Raw genomic sequence first — 27,551 nt, forward strand, 5'->3', positions numbered from 1 at the left:
TTCAAGTTAAAAAAAAAAAAACAAAAAAATATTAGCAAATATTGTACCGCCTCTATAAGCGGTGTTTTAGTGTGCGGCACGTCGTTCGGACCTGGAGGAGGTTACATGTAAATGATATAAAGAAGTCTTTATGGGAAATAGTTTGTTTTTCTGAAGAATAACATTGTTCTTCAAAAAATATATATCCCTAATATACATCGAACATAGAAATCAATATAAAAAATGTGGTATGGAATTTGACACTAACATTACAGCCCAGTTCAGTCAGCTGGGTATTGCTGTTACCTTTTATTGTTCTACCATGTTTTGGAGCATAGCTAATAGCTCATTTAGACTAGCCATAAATCCTCGACTGGATTCAAAAAATCCAGTACAAATCTCATTGCATTTAGATATACATTTTGGAGGATTTAAATGTCAGTCAGCTGATTTTTGTTCATAGCACAGTTACCAAGGTAGATGCATGAGCCCACCTGATCGAATTTGAAACGTTAAAAGAAGTTGTTGTAAATTGAATTCGTCTCAAAAAACATACGCCAAATTACAAATTTATTGTTTAATATTGAAAATGTTAGCACAATGCTAATTAAAGATCAAATAAAGAATTATTTTATTGCTTAGACATCGTAATGTTTGGTTTACATTCGGCGTCTTTTCGTGATTTCGAAGGCGTTTCGTGATTTCGCGCGAAATCAAGCAAAAATTATCATGATTTCGCATACAAAAATGAAATCATCTCATTTCGTGATTTCAGCGAAATCAACATCGAAATCACAGTACACATGATATACAACCCTGCTTTTGCCTGAAAAAGTACCAAAAGTTGCAACACTTTTCACGTATCACAATAAACAAGGTAGATGGTCAGTTGCTGCAACAAAAAATTGTATTATCAAAATTTGTAAGCAATGTGAAAAAATATGAAATTACTTTGTTAAAATGCTGTTTTTCATTGTGTTCCCGTACTTTTTAGTGGTTATGTTAGAAAAAAGAGCGAATTTTCATAAATTGCTTCCCCATACAAATTTCTTAAAAAAGACGGGAACGGAAAAATTACGGAAATTGCAAAAACTCCAGCAGAAATGTCAAAATCAACGTATCAGCTATCGTAGTTAGATGCCAACGAACATGCTGCTAGTTTCTAATACCCTAGACAGACAGGCCAAAATTGTATGGTAGAAAATAGGAGAAGAGAGTTTTATTCGGCGCTGCTATTGTTTAAAGAGAAGTGCAAGTCTTGCTAGATTTCGGAGTACGGGAAATCATTTTTAGCACTGAACGGGCAAACTACTTCAAGTAATAATATTTTGCAGGTTCTGAGCACAAATGTTATCTATCAAAATTTATTATTATGATGTATCAACGATAAAATATTTTTTTATTTGTTAGTACTATACACAATTAATACGATATATAGCTAATTTTACGGTAATTTTCGAAATAAAGTTGTAAAGTTCTATATTGTCGTATATTTTTGATGACTAAATATACAACAACTTGTTTTGAAAATTCATGTTCGATCAGTTGCGCATATGCATCTACCTTGATCATTGTGATATGTTTAAAATCAACAAAAAAATAAGTGTAAACACCGGGGTGTATTTCAGGATTTCGTGAAATCCAGTGGATTTTGGAGCGCAAGTGTAAACTTGGCATAAGACTAATATCTTGTTTGATTAAAATCATCTTTGTACATCAAAACAAATTTAATTTTTCCGCGTTGTTTACAAATTTTGACATTTTAAATTATTTTTATTGCAGTAATTCACCGATGCATCTACCTTGTTTCTTGTGCCAGCTTGCAACTTTTTGTATTTTCTAGCAACATGTTGCATGGGAAATCTGGTAGATTTTGGCTGGATTTAGCAAATAAAACCTGATAATTTGCTAAATCCCGGTTCTACATTGTACGACTTCCAAATTTATTTGCTGGGAATCACGATTTGGGTGGACGTATTCACATTGACACCTAAAAAATGCGTCATTTATTTGACAGATATTCAATGGAATTGACAATTTAAATTACGCATTGTTGTTAAAACCTGTTCGATGTAAATTTGACTTTCTTTGTATTTGAAATAAAGTTATAATAGCAGCTTTAGATTTACGAAATCCACTGGATTTCAAATGTCAATTCCATTCCATAAATCCACTGAATTGACATTTTAAATACAGTGGATTTTGTAAATCTAAAATTATACTATAAAGTATCCTTAACATGACACGTTGTCATCAACTAAACAAAAATACCAATGCCAAAAATGTCAATTTGGCAGTGATTCCAAACCAAAATTTGAAAATGAAACTGTGGCAATTGCCTGCAACGTTTTTTGAAAAACAATAAATAAATTCTAAAAGCGATAACAGAGAATTTTAATTTTGAACTACTTTTTTTGGTTTTCGTTAGAGTATGTGCTTGAATTTTTTATTTATTTAATTTATTTTATGTTTAGAAATCAATTCGTGTCTTTTTAAACAAATTGTGACAATAACCTCTGACAATGGTGCGATAATCAACAAAAAACAAATGTTATAAACTTTAAACCCTTATTAAACTTTAAACGAATTTCGATGACATTTCACATTTACATTATCAAAATTATTAACGACTCAAAACAAGACATTTTATTTGAAAACAATTTGTCTGTGTGCGTTTGCTTTCGATTCGATTTCCTTAATTATAATATACAATTTTTTTTTGTTCAAATTAATTTTAAATCCCTGATTAAAATTCATAAAACGTATTTCATGTTAACGCTTTTTACGGTTTACAATTCGTGATTTGTTGCGTTAATACGTGTGCAAAAGCAGTCTCCGATAAAATAAGGTGAATGAATTATATTGGCCGGCTTTTGCTTTTTTTCTGAGGGCGACATATCGGGCTTTTCGATTAAACCTTAAAAAACATTATTTGAATTGATATTTTGTTGTTAATACATTGAAACAATTTAACCTCAACCTTCACTTATATTTTGACCATGTTTGCAGTTTTCGTTTTTTGTTTGTTTGTGACACTACTGCCGCCTGCATGACTGCCAATAGCCTGGCTGGCTGACTTTTGAGTAGTGACGTTCTTGAAATATTATTTAATACCTTAATATTTATTTTTGAACGATTTCTAAAAGGAAATCAATATAGAATGCATATTTATGTATGTGTATAAATAATTTTAAAGTTTTCCGTCATAGTTGTTAGAGAGGAAATTATTCTACCGGAATATATTCAGTGAAATTTCCTTGAAGTCATAGATTAGAAAGTTTTTTAAAAGTATGTTTTAAGTAGGTTTATGCTAAGTGTTTAGTTGGGCAACAACAAATTCTCCAGTTCGATAGGATAAAATGTTGAGGTGAGGGAGGGGAAATCCATAGGTTTTTTTTTTTTTTTTTTTCAATTTAAATGTAATAATATGCTGGAAGTTTATTTATGATTCTTTTCGTACAACAAAATAGATTACCTTTTGTAATCGGGGGTAGTGGCGACAGAGGCCTATTAGTAATAACGCGTAGACGTTATTCTTCAACAAATGACTAATGACAAGTGAACGCAGAGGTTCTGAGTGATCGCAGAGGATCCCATGTCATATACTACTACAATTACAATTATTCCAGTGAGAGCAAAGTGTAACAAGGCGAGCAAACCGACAACAACCGATGCCCAGCGGCGATCCGCACACTACGATATCCGCAGAGGGAATTGTAGAGGAGATGCCAGTGCGCCAATCAGCATCCGTGATTGATCGAGCAGGGGAAGTTGTGGGACAAAGTATCTAACTTATACATTGCCGCCCACCTTGATACACGTAAGCGTGGATCAACAAATTAAAGTTAGGAATAATTACAATAAAGATTAATAATATTATACCAATATGTCAGTAAGAAGATTCATGAACGTAAATTCAGATTTCAAGTGAGCTATAGTTCAAATTGGAAATTAGCGATTTCTTTAACGGGTAATTAAGAAATGATCGACTCCGATATTCGCTCGATTCAAGAATATGGAAACGAGTCACTGAACAATTCAATTTTAATTTTCAAGATATAATAGTACAAGCGATTTATTTCAAGAATTGACTATTGAGGTCGATTTTCAATAACACTATCGGTTGCGAAGTTATGTGCTAGGGGCGGTACGAACTGAACCGGTAAGGAGGTACCCGAAAATAGATTTTTGGGCCAGCAGCGAATCTAATACAATTTTAGGCGGTTCAGCTTCAAGTATCTGGGGGTACAGATCAGCACCAAGTAGCAATTCTATTGGGCTGTCATCGAAAGAATCCGCTAATTCTAAATTAGGGATCTCAGCTTTCAATTTCGATATAGGTGGAGGCAAAAACAATTTCTTTTTGATATAAGGCAAAACTACTGCAGAAGTTTTAACAATTCTAGAAGAATTTTTGAGGGGCGACAATTTCAGAGAACAAACTTCTCTTGGTGTACCAGACTTAGTGTTCTTAGTCACAGGAAGTGACGAAATTCCGATTGAATTTTTGAGTTTTTTAGATAAAATTGTTACCTCAGACGAAGGGTCAACAAGTGCGCGTGCAGTGTACATTTTACCATTGTGAACTATATTTACTTTTGCAGTTCCCAAAAGCACATTACTATCTGAGGAATTAGGAACCAGGTGATTGAGATTGCTTTGGTCAGATGCACAACCAGTTTCTCGACTTTTGACGTTTGTAAAAGCCGGAGAGGGGCATGGGCGTGACAAAGAAGAAGTAAATACTCGACTTTTGACCTTAGTAAAAGCCGGATCTGAATTTGATGGCGACAACTTACAACCATAAATTCGACTCTTGACATATTTAAAAACCGGAGCGGAGCTTGGTTGCGACAAAGTAGAGTTAAGTTCTCGACTTTTGACATCAGTAAAAGCCGGAGATGTTTTCGACGTTGGTGAAGGAACAATTTTTCGAATTTGTGGCCGGTGGAGAAGGCTGTGGTGCCTGTGCTTGCAGGAGTTGCAACTATGTTTGCTGTTACAGTTTTTAACAGCATGACCACGAAATAAGCAATTTATGCAATAATTATGCTTTTTCACAATCGAAAATTTGTCCTCAAACGATAGTTTAGAAAACTGGGGGCAGAGTCGCAAAACATGTCTCTGATTAGGACAAATTGGGCAACAAGATTTCTGGGCTGAATTATTCGATGAAGTTTTTGATTTGGACAACGATTTATTGGGGGATCTAGATGGAGCAACATTCTTGGGCGACGATTGTGTCAGTTGATTCCCGTACATGTTGTGGATACAATCCAATGTTTGTATCCTCTCTGTGAGGAAAGCATCTAAGTCATCCCAAGAATTCATCGACGACTTATTTTTGATGCTTTGCTCCCACAGAGTCAAAGTTAATTTTGGCAAACGCTGCAAACAAATAAAAACCAATATAGGATCCCATTGATCCGTGATGACGTCATAGACGGTCATTGCAGCGAGACAACCATTTATACCGCGTTGGAGAATTTTCAAACCAGAACTAGTTTCTTTATTAAGAGATGGGAGAGCAAACAATTGTTTTAAGTGGCTATTCACCAGAATGCGCTTATTGTCGTACGTATCCGACAATGCTTTCCACGCTAAGGGGAAACTACAATTGGTGAGTGGAAATCTCGAAACGATTTCGCGTGCCTCACCGGTGGTTTTCTGCACTAAGTAGTACAGACGTTCAATATTCGAGAGCTGCGAATTATTGACGAATATGGTGGTGAATAAATCCCTAAAAGATGGCCAAGATATAAAATCGCCAGCAAAAATATCAATGTCGATAGGTGGTAAAGGCAGACTATGGGTATCGACAGTTGACTTGGAATGGTTCGCAAGAAGGGCAGTAGAACAATTTGTGGGGAGGATTTGAGAAGGTGAAGGACAGACAGGTGTTGTATCAATCTGCAAAGGGGTAGAATCCCTCACTGACAAACCAGATGAAGACTGTTCAGAATAAAAGGTGATGTCGTCAGTCTGGGTACTACACGTTTTGACAATTTTGGAAAGTGTTGAAATTTGTGGCTGTGCAAACTGGGTAGAGGAAGAAGACAGAACAGGAACGTCCAATAGCAAATTGGGAGGTGATGAGATTTCTAAAGATTTACTCGAAAGCAAACCTGGAGATTGCGTTTCTTTTGAAACGTTCAACAATTCATTGGGTGGAGATGGTGAGATTGCAGAAGCTATAGCAGATGATGGAGTTTCAGTGCCAGAAGATTTGAGGCGTTCAAGATGCCTGTCAATGGTAGACAAACACCGGATATAGGACATGTAGGATGTACCATATTTTTCCTCAACGACATCAATAACATCATCCTGTGCAGCCTCGGATGTCGTGAGGTAGTTTTTGCACTCGTCATAAGAGCACTTGACTTTGTGCCACAATTTTTCAAATTCTGAACTGCGAATTTCGAGGTTATAGACATTATATGTGGACTCATTAATCCGTTCAAAGGATGCTACGCATTTCAAAAATATGTCTGAAGCTCTAATAAAACGAGTGTGTGGAGTGACTGACATTTCTAAGTTTAAATGCGCAAAAATCAGCGAAAATCTACAATTGAATTTGCAACAAACTATGAGGAATGGTGAAAAGATGAAATTCAGTTGAAGCACAAATTGCTATAGCTCAAAGGAAATAAGAAATTTCCACAAAAACCTCCAATTGCAAGGTGTAAAGCTAATTGAAATTAAAGTAGGGCGAAATAGGAGAAAATTTAAAGAAACTTCCTCAGGGCGAACAGGAACTACTTTAATTTGGTGAAATTGCAAAAAAGTCTCAAATATACAAAAAATGTATATGGTGCTACCAAGTGTAGGGTGTATGCCAAGGTGAGATATACTACTGGTAGGGTGTATTTGTCCAAAATCCAACGACAAATAACCTATTTGTCTGAAATAGTAATGTTTGCCCAAGAAATCAGCGCAGATAAAATAATTTGTCAGAAATATATCTTATTTGGTTGACACGTTGGTGCAAAATATGCCACAAGTAGGGTGTATTTGTCCAAAAATACCGAAACCCCTACGGAGTCTCAACGAATTGTCAAAAAAAATATATAACAAATATTGCCAAAAACAATATTAAAATGTCGAAAAACACATATTCTCTGCTAGGAATATGTGCAATAAATGCCGAATGTAGGGTGAATTTGTCCAAAAATTCTAAAAACCCTACTGCCAATTAATTATATTTCCAAAAATTATCGAAAAATAAATTTCAAAATTAATTATTAGAAAAAAAACTTTTTGTGCTTTTACCCCACTGTACTATTTGCACTATCTTAGCCCACTGTGCTGGGACATCAACGAATATAGCACAAAGAGGACTCGACAACACAAGTGGCGCTAGCAGAGAAATGGCTATGTGTGAACAGTGAAGCTCCCACTGAAGAACAGACGTTGCAAACGACCAAGCAGTGTGTGCTGCTGATGAGCAGAATTTTGTTGGTATTTTTACAACGTAACTAAAAAGGACGCTTCAAAAAGGCGGGAAGAGATATGTACATTGTTGGTAGAATTACAATGTAATTTCTCAAATTAGAATGATTACCTGTTAAACAAAAGGTAGGAGAATAGAAAAACGAATGTGTTTGGTTGGTGATGGACAATCTATACAACAAAGAAATCAAATGCAGCGAGAATTTGGATGGTGCGTTGTTATTGTAAATTTGGCTGTGCAAATTTTCAAAGGGTTTTATACCGAGGGGGAATAACAACGCCAAATATTTTTTGGATGGAGAGGATCGTACCAACAACTAAAACCAAACGACAATGTGCAATGTGTGTTGTTGTTAGTGTAAATTTGCCAATGCAAATTCTCAACAGAAGGGCTTCGTTAGAAAAAAACCCTGGGGAATAACAACAACAATCGGTGCAATGAGAGTTATTATTTACCAAAGGGAGAGTTCAATAACCGATGCAAATCCGATTGGAAATTTGATGGGTTTTGTTTTTGTAAATATCACAGCGAATTCTCACTAAAGGTATCGGCCTTTCAAATGAGATCAACAACTAAACGAGTTGTGTGATATTATGAAGAAAAACGAAGACGTTTTGTATGATCAACGCGACGTAGGGTGATCAGTACAACAAAATAAAACTAGCAACAACTAGGCTTTCAAATCGAGGAACGAAATAATTAACACACGTAGTGATGTTAATAGTCGACCAGAGTGATTTTTAGCTACAATTAGGAATTGCAAGGCTAGAAACGACGATTGGAAGTTATGAGTGTTAGTTATTATGGTGAGAACGATTGACTTGGAGCAAATCAAACAAAAATAACAACAACACCTATTTTGATTTGTATGATCACCGCGATATTGGATAATCAGTACAACAACGATTTCAATAAGTTTTGTGTGGACTGTGTGATGGGGGAAGGAAAGCAACGAATTAAATGCACTCGCGTAGGGCAATTGAAATTCGACCAATGATTTATTTATTTACTGCTCAAACGAAAAATATTAACACTCGCGGTAGCTCACTTTTTATAGAAATCTGAGTTTACGTACCTGGTGTTAGTATGGTAATTTGTTGTTGTTTAGAGGAGATGCAATTTCTTCAATATTTGTCCGTGCTAAGACAACAACAAATGCTTCAAATCTCGTTGTATCACAATACAAGAGAAGGGGAATAGGCAACTGGAGCAGCGACAACAAAAAGGCTGGCTTCTATCCGGCTCGATGCGACCAAATGTTTAGTTGGGCAACAACAAATTCTCCAGTTCGATAGGATAAAATGTTGAGGTGAGGGAGGGGAAATCCTTAGGTTTCTTTTTTTTTTTTTTCAATTTAAATGTAATAATATGCTGGAAGTTTATTTATGATTCTTTTCGTACAACAAAATAGATTACCTTTTGTAATCGGGGGTAGTGGCGACAGAGGCCTATTAGTAATAACGCGTAGACGTTATTCTTCAACAAATGACTAATGACAAGTGAACGCAGAGGTTCTGAGTGATCGCAGAGGATCCCATGTCATATACTACTACAATTACAATTATTCCAGTGAGAGCAAAGTGTAACAAGGCGAGCAAACCGACAACAACCGATGCCCAGCGGCGATCCGCACACTACGATATCCGCAGAGGGAATTGTAGAGGAGATGCCAGTGCGCCAATCAGCATCCGTGATTGATCGAGCAGGGGAAGTTGTGGGACAAAGTATCTAACTTATACACTAAGCTTACATTTAAGAAATCCACTCGATTTCAACTGTCAACGTCATCCAATGGATTTCAGATTTCTGATGAGATTTTATTTGAAGTATATACACAAAGGAATTGGCAGTTGAAATCAAGTGGATTTCGTAAATGTAAACTTAGTATTATGCTTGGTTTACATTTACGAAATCCACTCGATTTCAACTGTCAATTCCTTTGCGTATAGTTGAAATCAAGTGGATTTAGTAAATGTAAACCAAGCATTAAACTCCCTCTACATTAAACCCAGCAAAAAGTTTGCATCACGGATGCAGGTAAATCACTAGAACAATTGCCGCTGGAGTACATCATTTTCTAGGAATTCACCTATGAATTTTACAAGAGAGCGCGCAGCTAGGATGCACTCCATTTTGCTTCCACGGAACACAGCTAGGATGCACTCCATTTTCGATCCAAATCACAGCCTTTGATGTTGTGTTTTGGATTGAATTTAAATGCAGTCTAAAGATGCTATAAAATGTAAGCCATTGCAAATATCCCAAAATAAATAAAATACATTGCTTATTCGTTTAAAAAAAGAATATCAACTTTATTACATTAACACAAATTTTAAAAATTCTCCATTAAATTTGGTCGTAACTGAGTTTACTTCCTTTGCTCTGCTTTTTATGACACCGCAATTGATATTGCTTCATCATCCAAATGGTTTTTCATTTTTCCTCCAACTCCAATTCAGATTCCCAAAAAATGCCAACTCCGCTTCAAAAATAGTTTGCGTCTTGTGAATTACAGCAATGTTCGTATCTTTAGTTTGTATTTCTTTACTTTTTTAAAACAAATTCTTATAATTTTGGAAACTCTTTCTTGTGTTCAGAAAAAAAGACTGCACTGTAGGGATCAAAAAATTGGTTTGCTTGGCTAGGGATCTTTAAGAGAGTGCTTCTAAAATGTATCGAGGGGAGTGCATTTTTCATAACTCCGTGTGGACTGCATCGAAAGATGTATTGAAATCTTAACTCTGCATTGCACTACTTCCAAACTTTTTTGCTGGGAAACTGTGTTTGCATTAGACCTTTTTGTCGGGTTAAGCTTCTTTATGAGGATTTATATGACGTTTACGCTATGGAATTGCAATTTGAAACCCAAACCCACTGTATTTATTATTCAGGTTAAGTGCAAACGGGGTAGAATTGACATTTAAAACCCAGTGGGTTTATTAAATCCGGTTAAGTGCAAACGGGGTATAACCTTCTTTATGAGGATTTATTTTCGCGTATACACAATGCAATTGACATTTGAAACCCAGTGGGTTTATTAAATCCAGTTGATTTTAACAGTCTCTTTCTGTATGTCGAAACGAAAATGTGTGCGAATGAAACACGCCCAAACTCTAGTTTTCGAAAATTTTTACCTTTGATTTTGCTTCAAAACAAATTTGAAAAACACACAAAAAGACATAGAGAAACAGGCTGTAAATGTCAATTCCATTGTGTATACGTCAAATGAATTCTCAACTGATATCCAAAGGATTTCATTTGACGTAAGTATGTAAACGTACTATAAAACAAACGTGATTTTAAAGGTAACCTTATGCTACGTTTATATTTACGATATCCACTCGATTTCAACTGTCAAATCCACTGCTTAAACGTCAAATAAAATCCAATTGATTTCAGATAAGTTTTCATTTGACGTATACGCAAAGAAATTGACAGTTGAAATCGAGTGGATTTCGTAAATGTAAACAAAGCATTATAGCTCATTTAGACTAGCCATAAATCCTCAACTGGATTTAATAAATCCAGTACAAATCTCATTGCATTTAGATATACCTTTGGAAGATTTAAATGGCAGTCAGCTGATTTTTGCTCATACCACAATTACCAAGGTAGATGCATCAGCCCATCTGATCGTATTTGAAACGTCAAAAGAAGTTGTTGTAAATTGAACTCGTCTCAAAAAACATACGGCAAATTGCAAATTTATTGTTTAATATTGAAAATGTTTGCACATTATGCTACTAATGCTAACTAATGAGCAAATAATAAATAACGTTTAGACATCGTAAATATTAGTCTTGGTTGATTAAAATCATCTTCGTATATCAAAGCAAATTTTATTTTTATCGCCTTGTTTACAAATTTTGACATTTTAAATTATTTTTATTTTAGCAATTCACCGTTACATCTACCTTATTTCTTGTGCCAGCTTGCAACTTTTTGTGTTTTCTCGCAACATGTTGCAAAAACAGGGTTGTATACGAGGATTTATGCCGGATTTAAAACAAATCCATTCAATACGAGGATTTATTTTTATGGGAAATCTGGTAGAATACGGCCGGATTTAGTGAATAAAACCGAATAAAGCGTTAAATCTGGCTAATGAACTCACATCTAAATGGCCTATTAAAAGACGAAATGTGCCCCGGCACAAACGGCGCGTTGAGCGTCGCCTTACTACAATCACATGAAAACTTCAAGAACAAACTTGGCATCACTCACACATTTTTCATGTGTTTGTTGTTTTCAACGCGCAACACGTGACACAACGGACCGTATGTATTTGGCCCATAACTTTTGTCCGTAACAACCTAAAATTGGCTCGCGAGCAGATTCGTACTTGGGAATTTTTTCTTAACCTATATACCAAAAATCTTTGATGTAGCGCTAAAAAATTAACATTTTTTTAAATGGAATATGAAATAATTGACAATATTTTTAGAAATATACAATATAATTTTGTGTTAGGAATCTTCCCAGCCAGTGTGTTTGTAAAACCTTATAATTAGGAAAGTTTCTCTACAATATGTATGTTGTCTTACGCCATCTAGATATTCTCATACAAATGTGGGTAATTTCAGAGATTGCTATCGATCGCGTGTCACACTCATTTTGTTAATAGCATTATGTATTTTAAACGTCTAAATGACAAAAAAAAACTTCAAACACATTAAGTGCCTTCAACACACGAAAAAAAAATTCCCTTGAAATCATCTTAAACATTGCCTGAAGCTTGGGATAACAAATTTAATGCTAAATTAAAAAAAAAAGGTATGGCCGAGGGGCCATAACTGACAACAAAATGTATTTTATATTGATTTGTTTATATTTCAAATGTGTCAATTGCTGTGGGGTTTTTGATAACTGCAAATACATACATACATATGTTCATAAATAAATATAATTTTATTTATATTTACGTATCTAGGGTTTTATAATTATTTATCAAATCTTAAAAAAATATTGAAGAAACCGTATAGAAAAAAAATAAACACTCAAAGAAGACACTTTCTTTTTTGAAACCCCAAACATTCGGTTAATTTACATATCATTATTATTAAATCACTCAATGGTCTTTTGATTTTTATAGCAAATTAGTAAAACAAATTAGCTATCACCAACAACATTTAATAAATAACCCAGATCTACAAATTCATTAGAATAAATGAATGCCAGCGGTTTTCACTTAAAGTTAGTTAGGGCGATACAGTCAATGCATTGTCCCAATTTGAACTTCTATATCTCAATAACGGCAAAACCTACGAAATTATCATAAATGTCAATCATGTAGAGAACTTTCATAGGTGCAACATTTTCTTTAGTTCCGTTTCGATAGGACTTGCGGTTTCCAAGCAAAATCGTGAAAACCTAAAAAACCCCTAAAAATGTCAACTTGAATCGCGATTTATTTAAAAAGCGCTCCGGCGATTTTTTTTGTTTCTTGATTTTTCCCATCTATGAACATTGTAGTTTCAAAATCCGCAAAAACTTCCCAGGTGTAAGCACCTTCCATTTAAATTTGCTTCAAGAGCACCGTGGACACAATTACTAGTTTATTGCGTCCACCGTCAAGCCTTAAGGTTGTGATGTCACCTTCAAGGCCTCGACACATAAGAAGCATGCATTCTTGCTTAAGTCATATCTGATAAAAGACTAAAGACGAAATTCGACCTAATAAAAAGATTTCAGAATCACATTTGAATTAGGTCGAACTTGGTCTTTAGTCTTTTTTCAGATATGACTTAAGCAAGAATGCCATGCTTCTTATGTGTCGAGGCCTTTACTTTTCCCCATTTGAGATCTCCCCACCTAATTACTACATTTGATCGAACACGTCGATATTTGATTACAATGTTGCAGATTTTAATGCGAAAAGTATAGCTCTTACTTCCTACGTTCTACTGGTGCTTCGAAGGGATTTGACTCCCTAGGTAGGCTCTCCCGCAAACTTTATTACCAGTCATTCTCAAATTTACCAGTCATTCTCAAATTTTCATTCGAATATCTCCGTTCTGCTTCACAAACAATCTAAGAATCCGGTAGAGATCCATAGAAGATTGTGGACGGTAGCTAGTTTGCTACCTTCCTAAATAGAGTAATACTCCGATTACTCCTTGTTTAGCAAATCCAGTGGATTTAAGGTAATTTTCATACCATATCTGTTAAATAAATCGAGGTAATGCTCTTAATGCCAAGTTTACATTTACGCTCCAAAATCCACTGGATTTCACGAAATCCTAAAATACACCCCGGTGTTTATACTTACTTTTTGTTGATTTCAAACATATCACAATTATCAAGGTAGATGCATATGCGCAGCTGATCGAACATGAATTTTCAAAACAAGAATTAGTCATAAAAAACGACAATATAGAACTTTACTGCTTTATTTCGAAAATTATTGTATCGTATTAATTGTGTATAATACTCACAAATGAAAAAATAAAAAATGTTTTTATCCAAGGCATATTTATACAAGGTAGAAGTGACAATCAGCTGTATTCTTACTTTTTTTGTGAATTTAGTTTTCAAAATGTAATAGGGTCTACTCATGAAATTTGAAACTTCGAAATGTGCTACCATAAAATTCTTCTTTTCGCCGTAAACGTGTAATAACAATGACCTACGACAATTCTGTATGCTTTATATTTACATTTTGATTCAAATTTGTTCTATTTTAGAGGATTTTCAAAATGTATTTATGTTTTTCATAAACAAATTTTAAGAAAGACCCTATTATTCAATATTTTCTTTGACAATTAATTTTCAATAACAACAATGTTGTTTTTGTAAATTTGTTAGTTGTTGGAATTCATGCATTTACCTTATATGAATATGCCTTGATTATATCGTTGAGAAATCATAATAATACATATTGGTTGTGCTCAGAACGTGCAAAATATTACTACTTGCCGTAGTTTTCCCGTTTAGTGCTACAAATGCGTTCCCGTACTCCGAAATTTATCAAGACTTGCAGTTCTCTTTAAACAAAAATAGCGCTGAATAACAAACACCCTCTTCTCCTGTTTTCTGTCATATAATTTTGGCCTAGTAGAAACTAGCAGCATGTTCATTGACATCTAAATACGATAGCTGATACGTTGATTTTGACATTTCTGCTGGAGTTTTTGAAATTTCCGTCATTTTTTCATTCCCGTATTTTTTAGAAAATTTATATGGGAAAGAAATTTTTGACAATTCGCTCGTTTTTCTAATATTACTATTAAAAAAGTACGGGAACACAATGGAAAATATCCTTGTAACAAATTAATTTATTTTATTAATTTATTTATTATTTTTTCACGTTATTACACATTTTGCTACTAAAATTTTTTTGCAGCAATTGACCATCTACCTTGTTTATTGTGATACGTGAAAAGTGTTGCAACTTTTGGTACTTTTTTAGGCAAAAACAGGGTTGTATACCATGAGTACTGTGATTTCGACGTTGATTTCGGTGAAATCACGAAATGAAATGATTTCATTTTTGTATGCGAAATCATGATAAATTTCGCTTGATTCCGCGCGAAATCACGAAACGCCCTCGAAATCACGAAACGACGCCGAATGTAAACCAAACATAAGGCCATGTTTATATTATAGCTTTTTGCAGGGTTAACCTTCTTTATGAGGATTTATTTGACGTATACTCAATGGAATTGACATTTAAAACGCAGTGGGTTTATTAAATCCGGTTATATGTAAACGTACTATAATAATCGTATAAGTGCATAGTCTAAACCATGTTTAAATGTCATTAACTGCCTGCATAAGGAAATCAACGGATACCTTATTTTCAACGTTAAAGACCGTGACTCACTAATAAAGGTTTGCCTGACCAAACTGTACTCTGCTCTCATCAAGGAGACTTTAAACGCCGTTTGCATTAGAGTTTTTTTCGTATTAACCTACTTAATGCGGTTTTATTTTGCCGTATAGACATTATTTATCAAATCCGGTTATATGCAAACGCACTATTATAGGCTGTTTATATTATAGCTTTTTGTAGGGTTAACCATCGTTATGAGGATTTATTTGACGTGTATCCAATGGAATTGACATTTGAAACCCTGTGGGTTTATTAAATGCGGTTATATGTAAACGTACTATTATACCCCGGTTACACTTATACTACGTTTACATTTACGAAATCCACTCGATTTCAACTGTCAATTCCATAGTTCAAACATCAAATGAAATCCAATCGATTTCAAATGAGTTTTCATTTGACGTATACGCAAAGGAATTGACAGTTGAAATCGAGTGGATTTCGTAAATGTAAACATAGCATTAACCGGATTAACCTAGTGGGTTTGGATTTCAAATGTCAATTCCATAGCGCAAACGTCAAATAAATCCTCTCGAAGTGGGTTAACCCGGCAAAAAACTCTATCTTAACCGTACTATTAGTCTCTCCAGTGGTGATTTCTCTACTATTTTTGATCGACGCCGTAGCCTAAGATACAGATAGAAGAACCGGCTTGTTCTTCAGAAGACATAATCCCTTTCGCGACCACTGATTAGATTTTAATTCGGCCAACAGAAGGGCTTACGTCCTTAGATGTGGTCGAAGCTGTCACTATCCCATTAATAAATCCGACTGTTTGCATTTGCTCATTTTATAGTTGGCGTCTCTGTGACCCCAAGGCGAGACAGCTGAGTATCTCGATGAATCTTGGCCAGACATTAGGTGTGTCTTTTTACGTGATAATTTGTAATAATTATTACGAAATGTTACTAAATGCTGTCTTTTTACACAAAAGTTCAGTAAAAGAAAGCGAAGTGAGAGAACAATTTTGACAGTTGTTTGCTGAGAAATGCCTAAAAGTTGCTGAAAGAATTTTTCTCAGCAACATTCAGCAAGTTCGATCAGCTGTTTTTTAATCATTTGCTAATGATCAGCTGCTCAATGTTTATCTTATTTTTGTGGAAAAATATAAATATTACGACTCAGCTATATTTATTGATTGTTTTATTAATATATTAATTATTTTTTTATTTATTTGGCTTAAAATTGAAGAACTTTTTCATTGCTTTGGAGTCAGTTTTTCTTTCATGCTTTGGCGCCAATGTTTTTGTTTTGGTTATCAACTGTCATCTTGCTAAAGTTTACTAAATGCTGTCTTTTTACTTCTTTCTCTATTTTCGTATCAAAGAGTACAATCTCTCTTACTCTCTGAAAAGAAGTTACTGAATAATTATTACTGAAAAAGTAAAAAGACACAACTATTGTCGCAGCCTTTTTGGGAGACTGCGACTTAACCGCACTGGCCGAAAACATGTTTTTCGACAAAAAGGGTGATCTTGTTGCGACACCTGACATCACCTTCACCGCTCTACTTCAATAGGAAGATCCTTTGTATTAATATAAGGATACTTTTTTTTGGAACTTCCTTACAAACTTCAGGTGATTAAGTATCAGTTTAAATTCCAGTTTCGACAGATGTAGGTTACTGTCCTTTTTCTTGTCCATAGCTTCTTTTGTTCTGCAACTGATATGACCCTTACAGCCTGTTTCTGTATGTCGAAACGAAAATGTGTGCGAACGAAACACTACCAAACTCGTGTGTGTGTTTTCAAATTTGTTTTTGTTTTGAAGCAGAAGCAAAGGTAATAATATTTTGAAAACTAAAGTTTGGGTGTTTTTCATTCGCACACATTTTCGTTTCGACATACAGAAACAGGGAGTTAGTTTACTGCCTTTCCAAAGAGAGTCAGTCAATGCAATTAACTGTATAACTGATACCTTATTTTTACTTATTCCTCTTCTGTGAGGAGGATTTCTCTGAGACCCTGACCTTCTATTAGTATCCAATGACAATCGCTAATGCATTAATTTGGTTCAGCATTGTGGATGATCATTACTCTCCTATTATCCGGGATCAAACGTCGTGTAGCTTTGACATTTTGCTTCGGTGCTTAACTCAGAAGGTTACTGTGAAGAACTGTCTATTGAGGAGATTTTAGTCTCTCCACTATCCTTACTAAGCGTTTACACCAGATAGTTTGTCTTAAAATACAACTCTGATTTACTAACACATACATATATTTGTCGGCTGTCTCCCAGCTGACCATCAGTTTTCACAGACAGTAGGGTTAACAAACTTTTTATATTTTTTGTAAAAATGTGTGAGATAATAATTGAAATGTGTTGAAAACAAAAGAACATGAACAAAAACAAAACGGAAAACAAAAAGAAATCGATGATTTTCATGCATAATTTTACAACTGTTTATGCAGTTGTCTTGACGCCTACGTCACACATAGTCCGGTCAAAATAGACATTGAAATAGCAAAAATTCCCACAAAGCTGAATTTTGGTGGAGAGCTAGGGTTTGCCATTAGAAGCAACGTCCTAAAAGTCCCCATCGATCCCATGTGTGCAAAAAAAAATTATTCGGGGTCAAAGGTCAAAATTTAAGGGTTTTTAGGTTTTCGGATTTATTTTTTGAAAACGGTTGATCTAATCAAAAAGTGACTAAAGTAAATATTGTAGACCGAAAAATTATCTACAAGTTTGACCCCTACAATTTTTTTCTTAGAAGGAACCATTCTTGAGATATAGCTGTTCTAAAAAACACATGAAATAAGGGAAATATGCACATATTCAGACGAACCGGCTAAAATAAGCGAAGTAATCGGGTCTGTCCCCCAAAAATATATATATTTTCTTGAAGAGCGAAATTATAGCTATCTTTTAAAAAAAATTCCAACAAAATCGGAGTCTGTTTAGTAGAGTTATTCAATGTTAGAGTCATTTTATGCAAAAATAGCCCATTTAACCCACATACATGTATAATCGAAAGTCCAACGGGAACGACCCCAACGAAAACTCTCCGATTTTTTTCAAGTTTTGTCCGAAGGTAGGGTTTGTTGCGCTGATTACGGAAATGTATAATTTTCAACGGTTGCGGATCCGGTTCGCCGGTTATTAGACCCGAAAGGCCAAATTTAAAAACCGGGTTAGACCCGGTTCTACTGAACCGATTACTGCAAAGTGGATATCGTTTGAAAGCTTACGGAAGTATCTAACACATAGTGTCGTTACTTTAACCGGTTCGCCTCATAATGCACTTTCGCGGCTAATTTTTTATTGGACCTTTAGATCGAGATATCTCGAAAATGGTAAGTCTTTTTTAAGAATCATAACGACCAATCTTGTAGACAATTATTGAATCTACAACTTTTACTTTAGCGGGCTTTTGCTAAGTATTACCGTTTTTGAGAAAAATTAAAAAAACTGAATAATGCCTCCAAAAATGACCTTTGACCCCGAATAACTTGTTTTGCACACATGGGATCGATGGGGACTTTTAGGACGTTGCTTCTAATGGCCAACCCTAGCTCTCCACCAAAATTCAGCTTTGTGGGAATTTTTGCTATTTCCCCCTTATACGCATGTCTATTTTGACCGGACTAACAGGCAAGTTTTGTGTTTTTGACAATCAATACATGTACTTAACTGTCCTATCATGTGTAAACTCAGCGATAATCGCCGCCGAAGCATGCGATACCGGCTTTTACTGTGTTCATTACTTAACAACAAGCTGTTGTACTTTACGTGCAGCTTTGACAACTTGCTTCGGTGCTTAACTCCAGGGATGTCAACTGTTCCGAGGTAAAAATCGCTACAGCCACATACGCACCATAGGTCTGCCTTACCTTAAAACAGTTGACATTCCTGCTAAAACAGTTGTTTTTGTACGTCAAAAAACACCACAAGTAGCGGGAAAACCACCAACTTGGCACCCCTGCTTAACTCACAAGTTACTGGAAAGAACTGTCTATTGAAGAGATTTTAGTCTCTCCACTATCTTTGATCGCCGCCGAAGCATACGACATCGGTATTAACTGTGTTCACTACTTAGCAACGAACTGTTGTACTTTACGTGCAGCTTTGACACCTTGCTTCGGTGCCTAACTCACATGGTTACCGTTTTATCTCCATTTGGGAGGCGAGACAGGTGAGAAGATCTGGGAAACCTTCTTAGAGACTTTTGGGGGACAGATGCACTTGTCGGTTTAGATTTTTTTTCACAGTTGACTGCTGTCCTTTGGAAGACTTTATCCTCTTCACGACAACTGATGAATATCAATATTTCGCCTGTTTTTTTGATGAGAAAAGGCGATGTGACAACCTAAACGCACCTTCGGGTTGCAACTGTGTTGCTGTAAGAGTTTTGTTGTATTCGTAGGTTTGTGGGTCGGACTGGGTAATCAAAAAAGGTGCGCTATGCGTCATCTATATTCGGAATGAATATAGATAGGTAAGAATTCTGAATGGTGAACCAGTTGAGCCAATATGACCATGCTGCGGCTAGGAAGTGACTTCTCACAGTCCGCAATCGGTGGTGGATATTGATTTGGGACTCTCTTTAGGCTATACTTATTGGTCGTTTGTTGGACAGCGTGGGTGTGTAGCCTTTTCAGTGCTACAAAGATTGACACTCAGTCGATGGCATGACATCTTAGATGTCCGGTGGAAAGCATCTGTAGCTCCTCTGGAGAATTTGGGCGGTGGGTTCTGCGTCACAATGTGATGATTGAGTTGACCAGTCAGTTTGGAAGCCACGTGGAACTGTCTCGTAATCAACACGTTATGTTTTCTCACTGACAGAACTCTAGTCTCCTCGTGTAGATGGAGACAACACCTTCGGATATAGGACTATTTCACTTCCAATAGCCGTCATCTCCATAGGGGTTTCGACAGGTGTCGTTCCTACATTCCACGTGGCAATTTCCTTTGTAGCACGATGAGGTTACCTCTTTCGAAACGCATAAACCTCAACTGAACTTTCTTATCGGTGATGATGATTTCGGATCTATTTTTGATGTTTCGACCGCAGAAGGTTATTGCTCTTTGATAGGATTTCTTGACCATTTATTTGGCCCTTTTGAAGGTCGGTAATGACAGTGACGGATAAGGGTGTATTTTTAGACTCCTGACTTTATAGAGGACTCCTCATTTTTATAGATGTTCTGAAGGGCATCTGTCTAGACCTCCAGAAGACGTTCTTTATAGACGTACATATATGAGGGCGTCGTAATAAACTTCTAGAAAGGGGTATTTATAGACGTCCAGTAGACCGTCTTTATATACGATCAATTGGGCTCCGGTATGGATGATCAAAAGGGGGTCTTTATACATATACGTCCAGAAACCCCGAAAGGTCGGCATTATAGACGTCCTAAAGGGCCTCTTTATATACGACCAATTGGGCGCCATTATGAACGATCAGAAGGGGGTCTTCATAGACGTCGAAGCGTGGCTTTACAGACGTCTAGAAGACCGTCTTTATATAAGGACAATTGGGCGCCATTGTGGACGATCAGAAGAGGTTCTTCCTAACGTCCAAAACAGCGTCTTTATAGTCGTCCAGAAGCGCGTCTTAATAAACTTCTAGAAGGGGGTATTTATAGGCGTCCAGAAGGGCGCTTTTATTAACGCCCAGAAGATCGTATACAAACAATTGGGCGCCATTATGAACGATCAGAAAGGACGCCTATAAAGGTCCAGAAAGGCGTCTTTATAGACGTACAGAAGGGGGTCTTTAATACGACCAATATACATCCAAAAAGTCGGCTAGTTATATACAACCAATTGGGTGCATGGGCGATGAGAAGGGCGTCTTTAATACGACCAATATACATCAAAAAAGTCGGCTTTATAGACGTATAGAAGTGCTAAAGGCGCCCAATTGGTTGTATCTCAATTGGGCGATGAGAGGGCGGTCTTTATAGACGTTCAGAAAGACGGTTTATTGGACGTCGAACATCTTTTCTTCCACAAAGGCGTCTTTATTGACTTCCAGAAGGCCGTCTATATACATACATATGTGAGTAATTGGGACAATCAAAAGGAGGTCTTTTTAGACGTCTTGGATACGGCTTTATACATAGATGATCAATTGTTCATCTATATAAACGATCAACTGGGCGTCTTTATGGAATGCAAACCAAGTAGTTAGTTACTAAAAGCTAAACTTGCCCAATGTGGAAACTTTTGTATCCATGATAAACTCACATGCAACCATGTGTGACAGACAGATTTTGCCAATGTTAAGTATGTACATACATATCTATATGCAACATTTCAACAACAAATTCGCAATACAAATCTGCACTCTCTTCATGGAAAAGCGAGATGTTGTTCTGATATGGCAAAAGCAGTTTGGACCAGATTTTCCTTATTCATCCTTATTAGAATACCTGTCAGGCATGTAAACAAAACAAGTTTTTTCAACTTAAGGTCAATGTTTGATTTTCAGGTTTCCCATAAGAAACACCGAAGAAATGTGTGTGAATGAGTGGAGTTTTTCTTAAGCCGGCATGTTGTTAGTTTACGATGATAACATTATGCCATAGCTATGCAGGGAGGCAAGGAACATAAATGTTTTAACGTGTTCTCTAGTGGCCATTTCGGTGTCTTTAACAGATAATAGCAAAAATTATAAAATCTTTCTTTTACTTTTTTCTTTCCAGCCCTTCCCACCACTAACAATGGAAAATCGCCTTTTTCTAACACTGGGGATTTTCCTCTTGGCCTCCTGCGTGGCTTTAACGAATGCCTATACCCATTATCGCCTGCCAACATCGATACAACCGGATCGTTATAAGTTAAAAGTTATAACACATTTGGAAAATCCCGCCAATTTGACATTTAATGGACAAGTTTCGATACGTTTCAATGTTCTCGAAGATACCAACAACATTACGTTGCATGTACAAAATTTAACCATTGATGAGTCACGTATTGCACTCAAGAGTTATGGCAATAAAAAATTCCGCCTATGCAAGGAATCTGTGGAGACTGTTTCCGAACAAGATTACTACATTATACGCTTGTGTCAGACGCTCGAAAAGGGTCAAATGTATAAATTGAAATTATACTTTTCAGGTATCTTAAGCGAGAAATTACATGGCTACTATCGTAGTTCTTATGTTGTCAAAGATACCAATGAGACAAGGTATGGATGAGTGAAAAATCAAAATAAAATCGACCTCCACACGAATAAAGATTTTTTTGTTTATTTGCAGATGGCTTTCGGTGACCCAATTTGAACCCGCCTCGGCCCGTGCAGCCTTCCCCTGCTTCGATGAACCCAACTATAAGGCGAAATTCATTATATGGCTGGGCCATCACAAGTCATTGACCGCTTTGAGTAACATGCCCTTGGAGAAGCAGATGCCTGTGTAAGTTGTTAACTGTGAAATTGGACCTTAAAGACGTATCTATGAATGATCTGATAGTCTTAATAAGACAATCAGAAGGTCTTCTTTATAGAAGACATGATGGGCGTTTTTATATACACGAACTGAAGGTCGTCTTTATAGACGTCTAGAAGGGCGTCTTTATCGACGTCCAAAAAGGGCGTCTTTATTGACGTCCAGAAGGTCGTCTTTATAGACGTCTAGAAGGGCGTCTTAATTGATGTCCAGAAAAGCGTCTTTATCGACGTCCAAAAGGGCGTCTTTATAGACGTTTAAAAGAGTCCTTATAGACGTCCAGAAGCGCGTCTTTATAGACGTCCAAAAGGGCGTCTTTATAGACGTTTAAAAGAGAGTCCTTGTAGACGTCCAAAAGCGCGTCTTTATAGACGTCCAGAAGGGCGTCTTTATAGACGTCCAGAAGGGCGTTTTTATAGACGTGCAGAAGGGCGTCTTTATAGACGTCCAGAAGGGCGTCTTTATAGACGTCCAGAAGGGCGTCTTTGTAGACGTCCACAAGGGCGTCTTTGTAGACGTCCAGAAGGGCGTCTTTACAGACGTCCAGAAGGGCGTCTTTACAGACGTCCAGAAGGGCGTCCTTACAGACGTCCAGAATTGCGTCTTTACAGACGTCCAGAAGGGCGTCTTTATAAACGTCCAGAAGGGCGTCTTTACAGACGTCCAGAATGGCGTCTTTATAGACGTCCAGAAGGCCGTCTTTATAGACGTCCAGAAGGGCGTCTTTATAGACGTCCAGAAGGGCGTCTTTATAGACGTCCAGAAGGGCGTTTTTATAGACGTCCAAGAAGGGCGTCTTTACAGACGTCCAGAAGTGCGTCTTTATAGACGTCCAGAAGGGCGTATTTACAGACGTCTAGAAGGGCGTCTTTATAGACGTCCAGAAGAGCGTCATTATAGACGCCCAGAAGGGCGTCTTTATAGACGTCCAGAAGGGCGTCTTTATAGACGTCCAGAAGGGCGTTTTCACAGACATCCAAGGGCGTCCAGAAGGGCGTCTTTATTGTCGTCCAGAAGGGCGTCTTTATAGACGTCCAGAAGGGCGTCTCTATATATGTCCAGAAGGGCGTCTTTATAGACGTCCAGAAGGGCGACGTTATATACGTTTAAAAGAGAGTCTTTATAGACATTCAGAAGGGCGTCCGTATAGACGTCCAGAAGGGTGTCCGTATAGACGTACAGAAGGGCGTCTTTATAGACGTCTAGAAGGGCGTCTTTATAGACGTCCAGAAGAGCGTCTTTATAGACGTCCAGAAGGTCGTATTTATAGGCGAACTGAAGGTCGTCTTTATAGACGAACTGATATCCGTCTTTATAGACGAACTGATGGTCGTCTCTATAGAGGAACTGAATGTCATCTTTTTATACGAACTGAAGGTCGTATTTATGGACGAACTGAAAGGAGTCTTTATAGACGTCTAGAAGGTCATCTTTATAGACGTCCAAAAGGGCGTCTTTATAGAAGTTCAGAAGGGCGTCGTTATAGACGTCTAGAAGAGCGTCTTTATCGACGTCCAGAAGGTTGTCTTTATAGACGTCCAGAAGGGCGTCTTTATAGACGTCCAGAATGGCGTCTTTATAGACGTCCAGAATGGCGTCTTTATAGACGTCCAGAATGGCGTCTTTATAGACGTCCAGAAGGGCGTCTTTATAGACGTCCAGAAGGGCGTCTTTATAGACGTCTAGAAGGGCGTCTTTATAGACGTCTAGAAGGGCGTCTTTATAGACGTCTAGAAGGGCGTCTTTATAGACTTCCAGAAGGCGTCCCTATAGAAGAACTGAAGGGCGTCTTTAAACGACCTGAATGTGGCCATAAAGTGGTATATAAAGACGGCCATAAGGTCGCCTATTAAGACGCCTTTTAGGTCGCCTGTAAAGACGCCTTTCAGGTCGCCTATAAATACGTCTGGTCGTCTCCACAGACGATCTTCTATTCCTCTCTAAAAAAAACCCCTTCTTTATAAAAATTTCTCTTCCTCCTTTCGTTTCCCCACAGCAATGGCCTTCCCGATTTCATTTGGAGTGTCTTTGAAGAATCTGTACCCATGTCTACATACCTGGTGGCGTATACCGTCAATGATTTCAAGTATAAAGAATCCAAAATGGAGGGTTCAGATGTTGTATTCCGCACCTGGTCTCGTGGTGGTTATATCGATCAATGTGATTATGCAGCCGAGGTCGGACCAAATGTTTTGAAATATTACGAAGAAGTTTTCGGCATACCTTTCCCCCTAAAGAAGGTGGATGAAATTGCCATACCCGACTTTAGTGCTGGAGCTATGGAAAATTGGGGTTTGATTACATATCGTGAAACCGCCTTGCTCTTTGCCCCCAATGTATCCTCCGAATCGAATAAGCAACGTATTGCCGAAGTTATTGCCCATGAATTGGCCCATCAATGGTTCGGTAACTTGGTTACCATGAAATGGTGGACTGACTTGTGGTTGAATGAAGGTTTCGCAACTTATATTGCCAGTTTGGGTTTGAAGAATTTGAGTCCCGAATGGGATTCATATAATGCCGATTCTTTGGATAATTCCCTGTCGATATTCCGTCGTGATGCCCAATTGTCGTCACATCCCATATCCCAGCCTATCTTGAATACCAGTCAAATTGGAGAACGTTTCGATTCGATTTCCTATAAGAAAGGATCTGCCGTGTTGAGAATGTTACACATGTTACTGGGCCAGGATGGTTTCTTTGAGGGGGTGCGTGACTATTTGATGAAACACAAATATCAAAATGCTGAACAGGATGATTTGTGGGCTGCCTTTACTGAGAAGGCCCACAAATTCAATCGCATTGAACCAAAATATGACATGAAGGTCATTATGGATTCATGGACCCTACAAACCGGTTATCCTTTGGTAAAGGTGCAACGTAATTATGATACCGGGGCGATTGAAATAACCCAACATAGATATTTGGAAAATAACACCATCTCCGATGAAGATGCAAAGAAATGTTGGTGGGTGCCGTTGAGTTACACCACCCCAGGAGAATTGGATTTCGAAAATACCACACCTAAGGTTTGGATGGAATGTGATGAAGCGGGCAAAAGTGTGCCATTGAAATTGGAAAATGTGGTGGGACCCAAGGATTGGATCCTCTTCAATATCCAGCTGTCTGGGGTCTATCGTGTTATGTATGACTTTGAGAATTGGCGCCTGCTGAATGCCACCTTGAACAGTGACAAGTTCAATACCATTCATGTCATGAATCGTGCCCATCTGGTGGATGATGTTATATCCTTTGCCTGGAGTGGTTATCATGATTATGATATTACCTTTGATGTCCTCGAATACTTGACCAAAGAACGTGAATATTTACCGTGGAAATCGGCTTTGGATGGCATGAGCAGTGTGATACGCCTGTTGAGACCTTTCCCACAACAACATGAATACTTTAAGGTAAAGAAGAAAAAAACAACTTTAATTCCATCAGTTCTACTAAAAATCTCTCTTCCTCTTTTATACTTCCAGACCTATCTTCGCTACATCATTGAACCCATCTATAACCACGTCGAGGGTTTGAATCATTCCGTTGAGGCCACAAAATCCCACTCTGAGATTTTATTAAAATCTCTGGTGACTGGCTGGGCCTGTCGCATTGAGCTGGAGGATTGTGTCCAGACGGCTGTGAACTATTTCCAACAATGGAAACAATCTAAAAATCCCGATGAGGAAAATCACATACCCGCCGATTTGAGACCCACTGTCTATTGCACAGCTATACGTCATGGTGACAAAGATGATTGGGAATTCTTGTGGCAACGTTATCGCGCTTCCAATGTGGCCACCGAAAAGAGAACCATTATTGTTTCCCTGGGATGTTCACGCAATGAAAAGGTCCTCCGGGATTATATTGATTTAACATTCGACAAGGCTGAATATATTCGTACCCAAGATGTTACCTTTGCCTTTGGTGCGATTGCACGCAGTGAAGTTGGTTCCGCCATTGCCCGTGACTATTTTGCCCAAAATCTTGCCGCTCTCCATAATTTGTAAGCAAAACTGCAATTCCTTGAGGAAGTTTTTGTAATAGTTTTGATTTCTTTTTACAGCTTTGGTCCCCAATCCACCGATCTCGCCCGTTTATTGTCATCTTTGTCGAGTCAAATCATCAGCTCCGAAGATTTAGAGAAACTCACAAATCTCATTGACTCGAACAAGGAATTCTTTAAGAAGTCCGAAAAGAGTGTCCAATCGGCCTATGAAACCATCAATTTCAATATTCAATGGATTGGTCGCAATGTCCAGGACATGAAGTCACGTCTACAAGATCGCTTGACACTAATGGGTCTTCTAAAGGCTACTGTCGAGGCATAGATGGAGAGAAATCTAAGTAGATGATCCTGTTGTGTTTGTGGCAAACAAACGTTATTCCAGTTTTCTTTTTAGTTTAATTGTTTGTTGTTTTTAAGACATCACATTTTCCACGAATTTCTTTTTTTATTTTCTTATTAGTGCTCATCATGTATTGTTTTTGTTGTCGTCAATCATCATCGCCGGCCCATAGTGATTGTAATGAAACAAAAAATATAATAAAATTATACATATATTTATACACATACATAAAAATAGTGTTGTTTTTAAGAGTCAAACGTTAAGATGATTCGTAATCGAAAGAGATATACTTCGTAATTCATTAAGCTGATCATCATTCCTTTTAGTTCACAAGCCGAAAAGTGACTTTCTTTCCGAAAAGGTCTACAGTAGCACCATTTCTTTCAGAAAGGGTCTACACATTTTTCAAATTCGAAACATTTTAGTTGTAATTCGTAACATTTCATTAGTAATTCGAGAATTTTATTTGTTATTCGAATTATTTCATTCGTAATTCGAAATATTACATTTGTAATTCGAATTATTCCATATCTAATTTGAATTATACC

General features: G+C 37.1%; 1 protein-coding gene across 1 annotated transcript in view; it reads left to right on the forward strand.

The window, feature by feature from the left end:
* The window catches only part of LOC141402742 (aminopeptidase N-like), a 30,415-nt gene extending 3,178 nt beyond the window's left edge, over positions 1-27,237 (forward strand). Inside the window, exons 2-6 of the mRNA XM_073984663.1 lie at positions 21,914-22,398; positions 22,469-22,624; positions 24,654-26,067; positions 26,140-26,660; positions 26,721-27,237. Coding sequence (XP_073840764.1) covers positions 21,932-22,398; positions 22,469-22,624; positions 24,654-26,067; positions 26,140-26,660; positions 26,721-26,985 — 2,823 coding nt within the window. The 5' untranslated portion in view covers positions 21,914-21,931 and the 3' untranslated portion in view covers positions 26,986-27,237. The remainder of the gene's footprint in view (positions 1-21,913; positions 22,399-22,468; positions 22,625-24,653; positions 26,068-26,139; positions 26,661-26,720) is intronic.
* The last annotated feature ends 314 nt before the right edge of the window (positions 27,238-27,551 follow it).

Source organism: Musca autumnalis, unplaced genomic scaffold, assembly GCF_047663935.1.
Source record: "Musca autumnalis isolate F117 unplaced genomic scaffold, ASM4766393v1 scaffold_1, whole genome shotgun sequence".
Taxonomy (NCBI): domain Eukaryota; kingdom Metazoa; phylum Arthropoda; class Insecta; order Diptera; family Muscidae; genus Musca; species Musca autumnalis.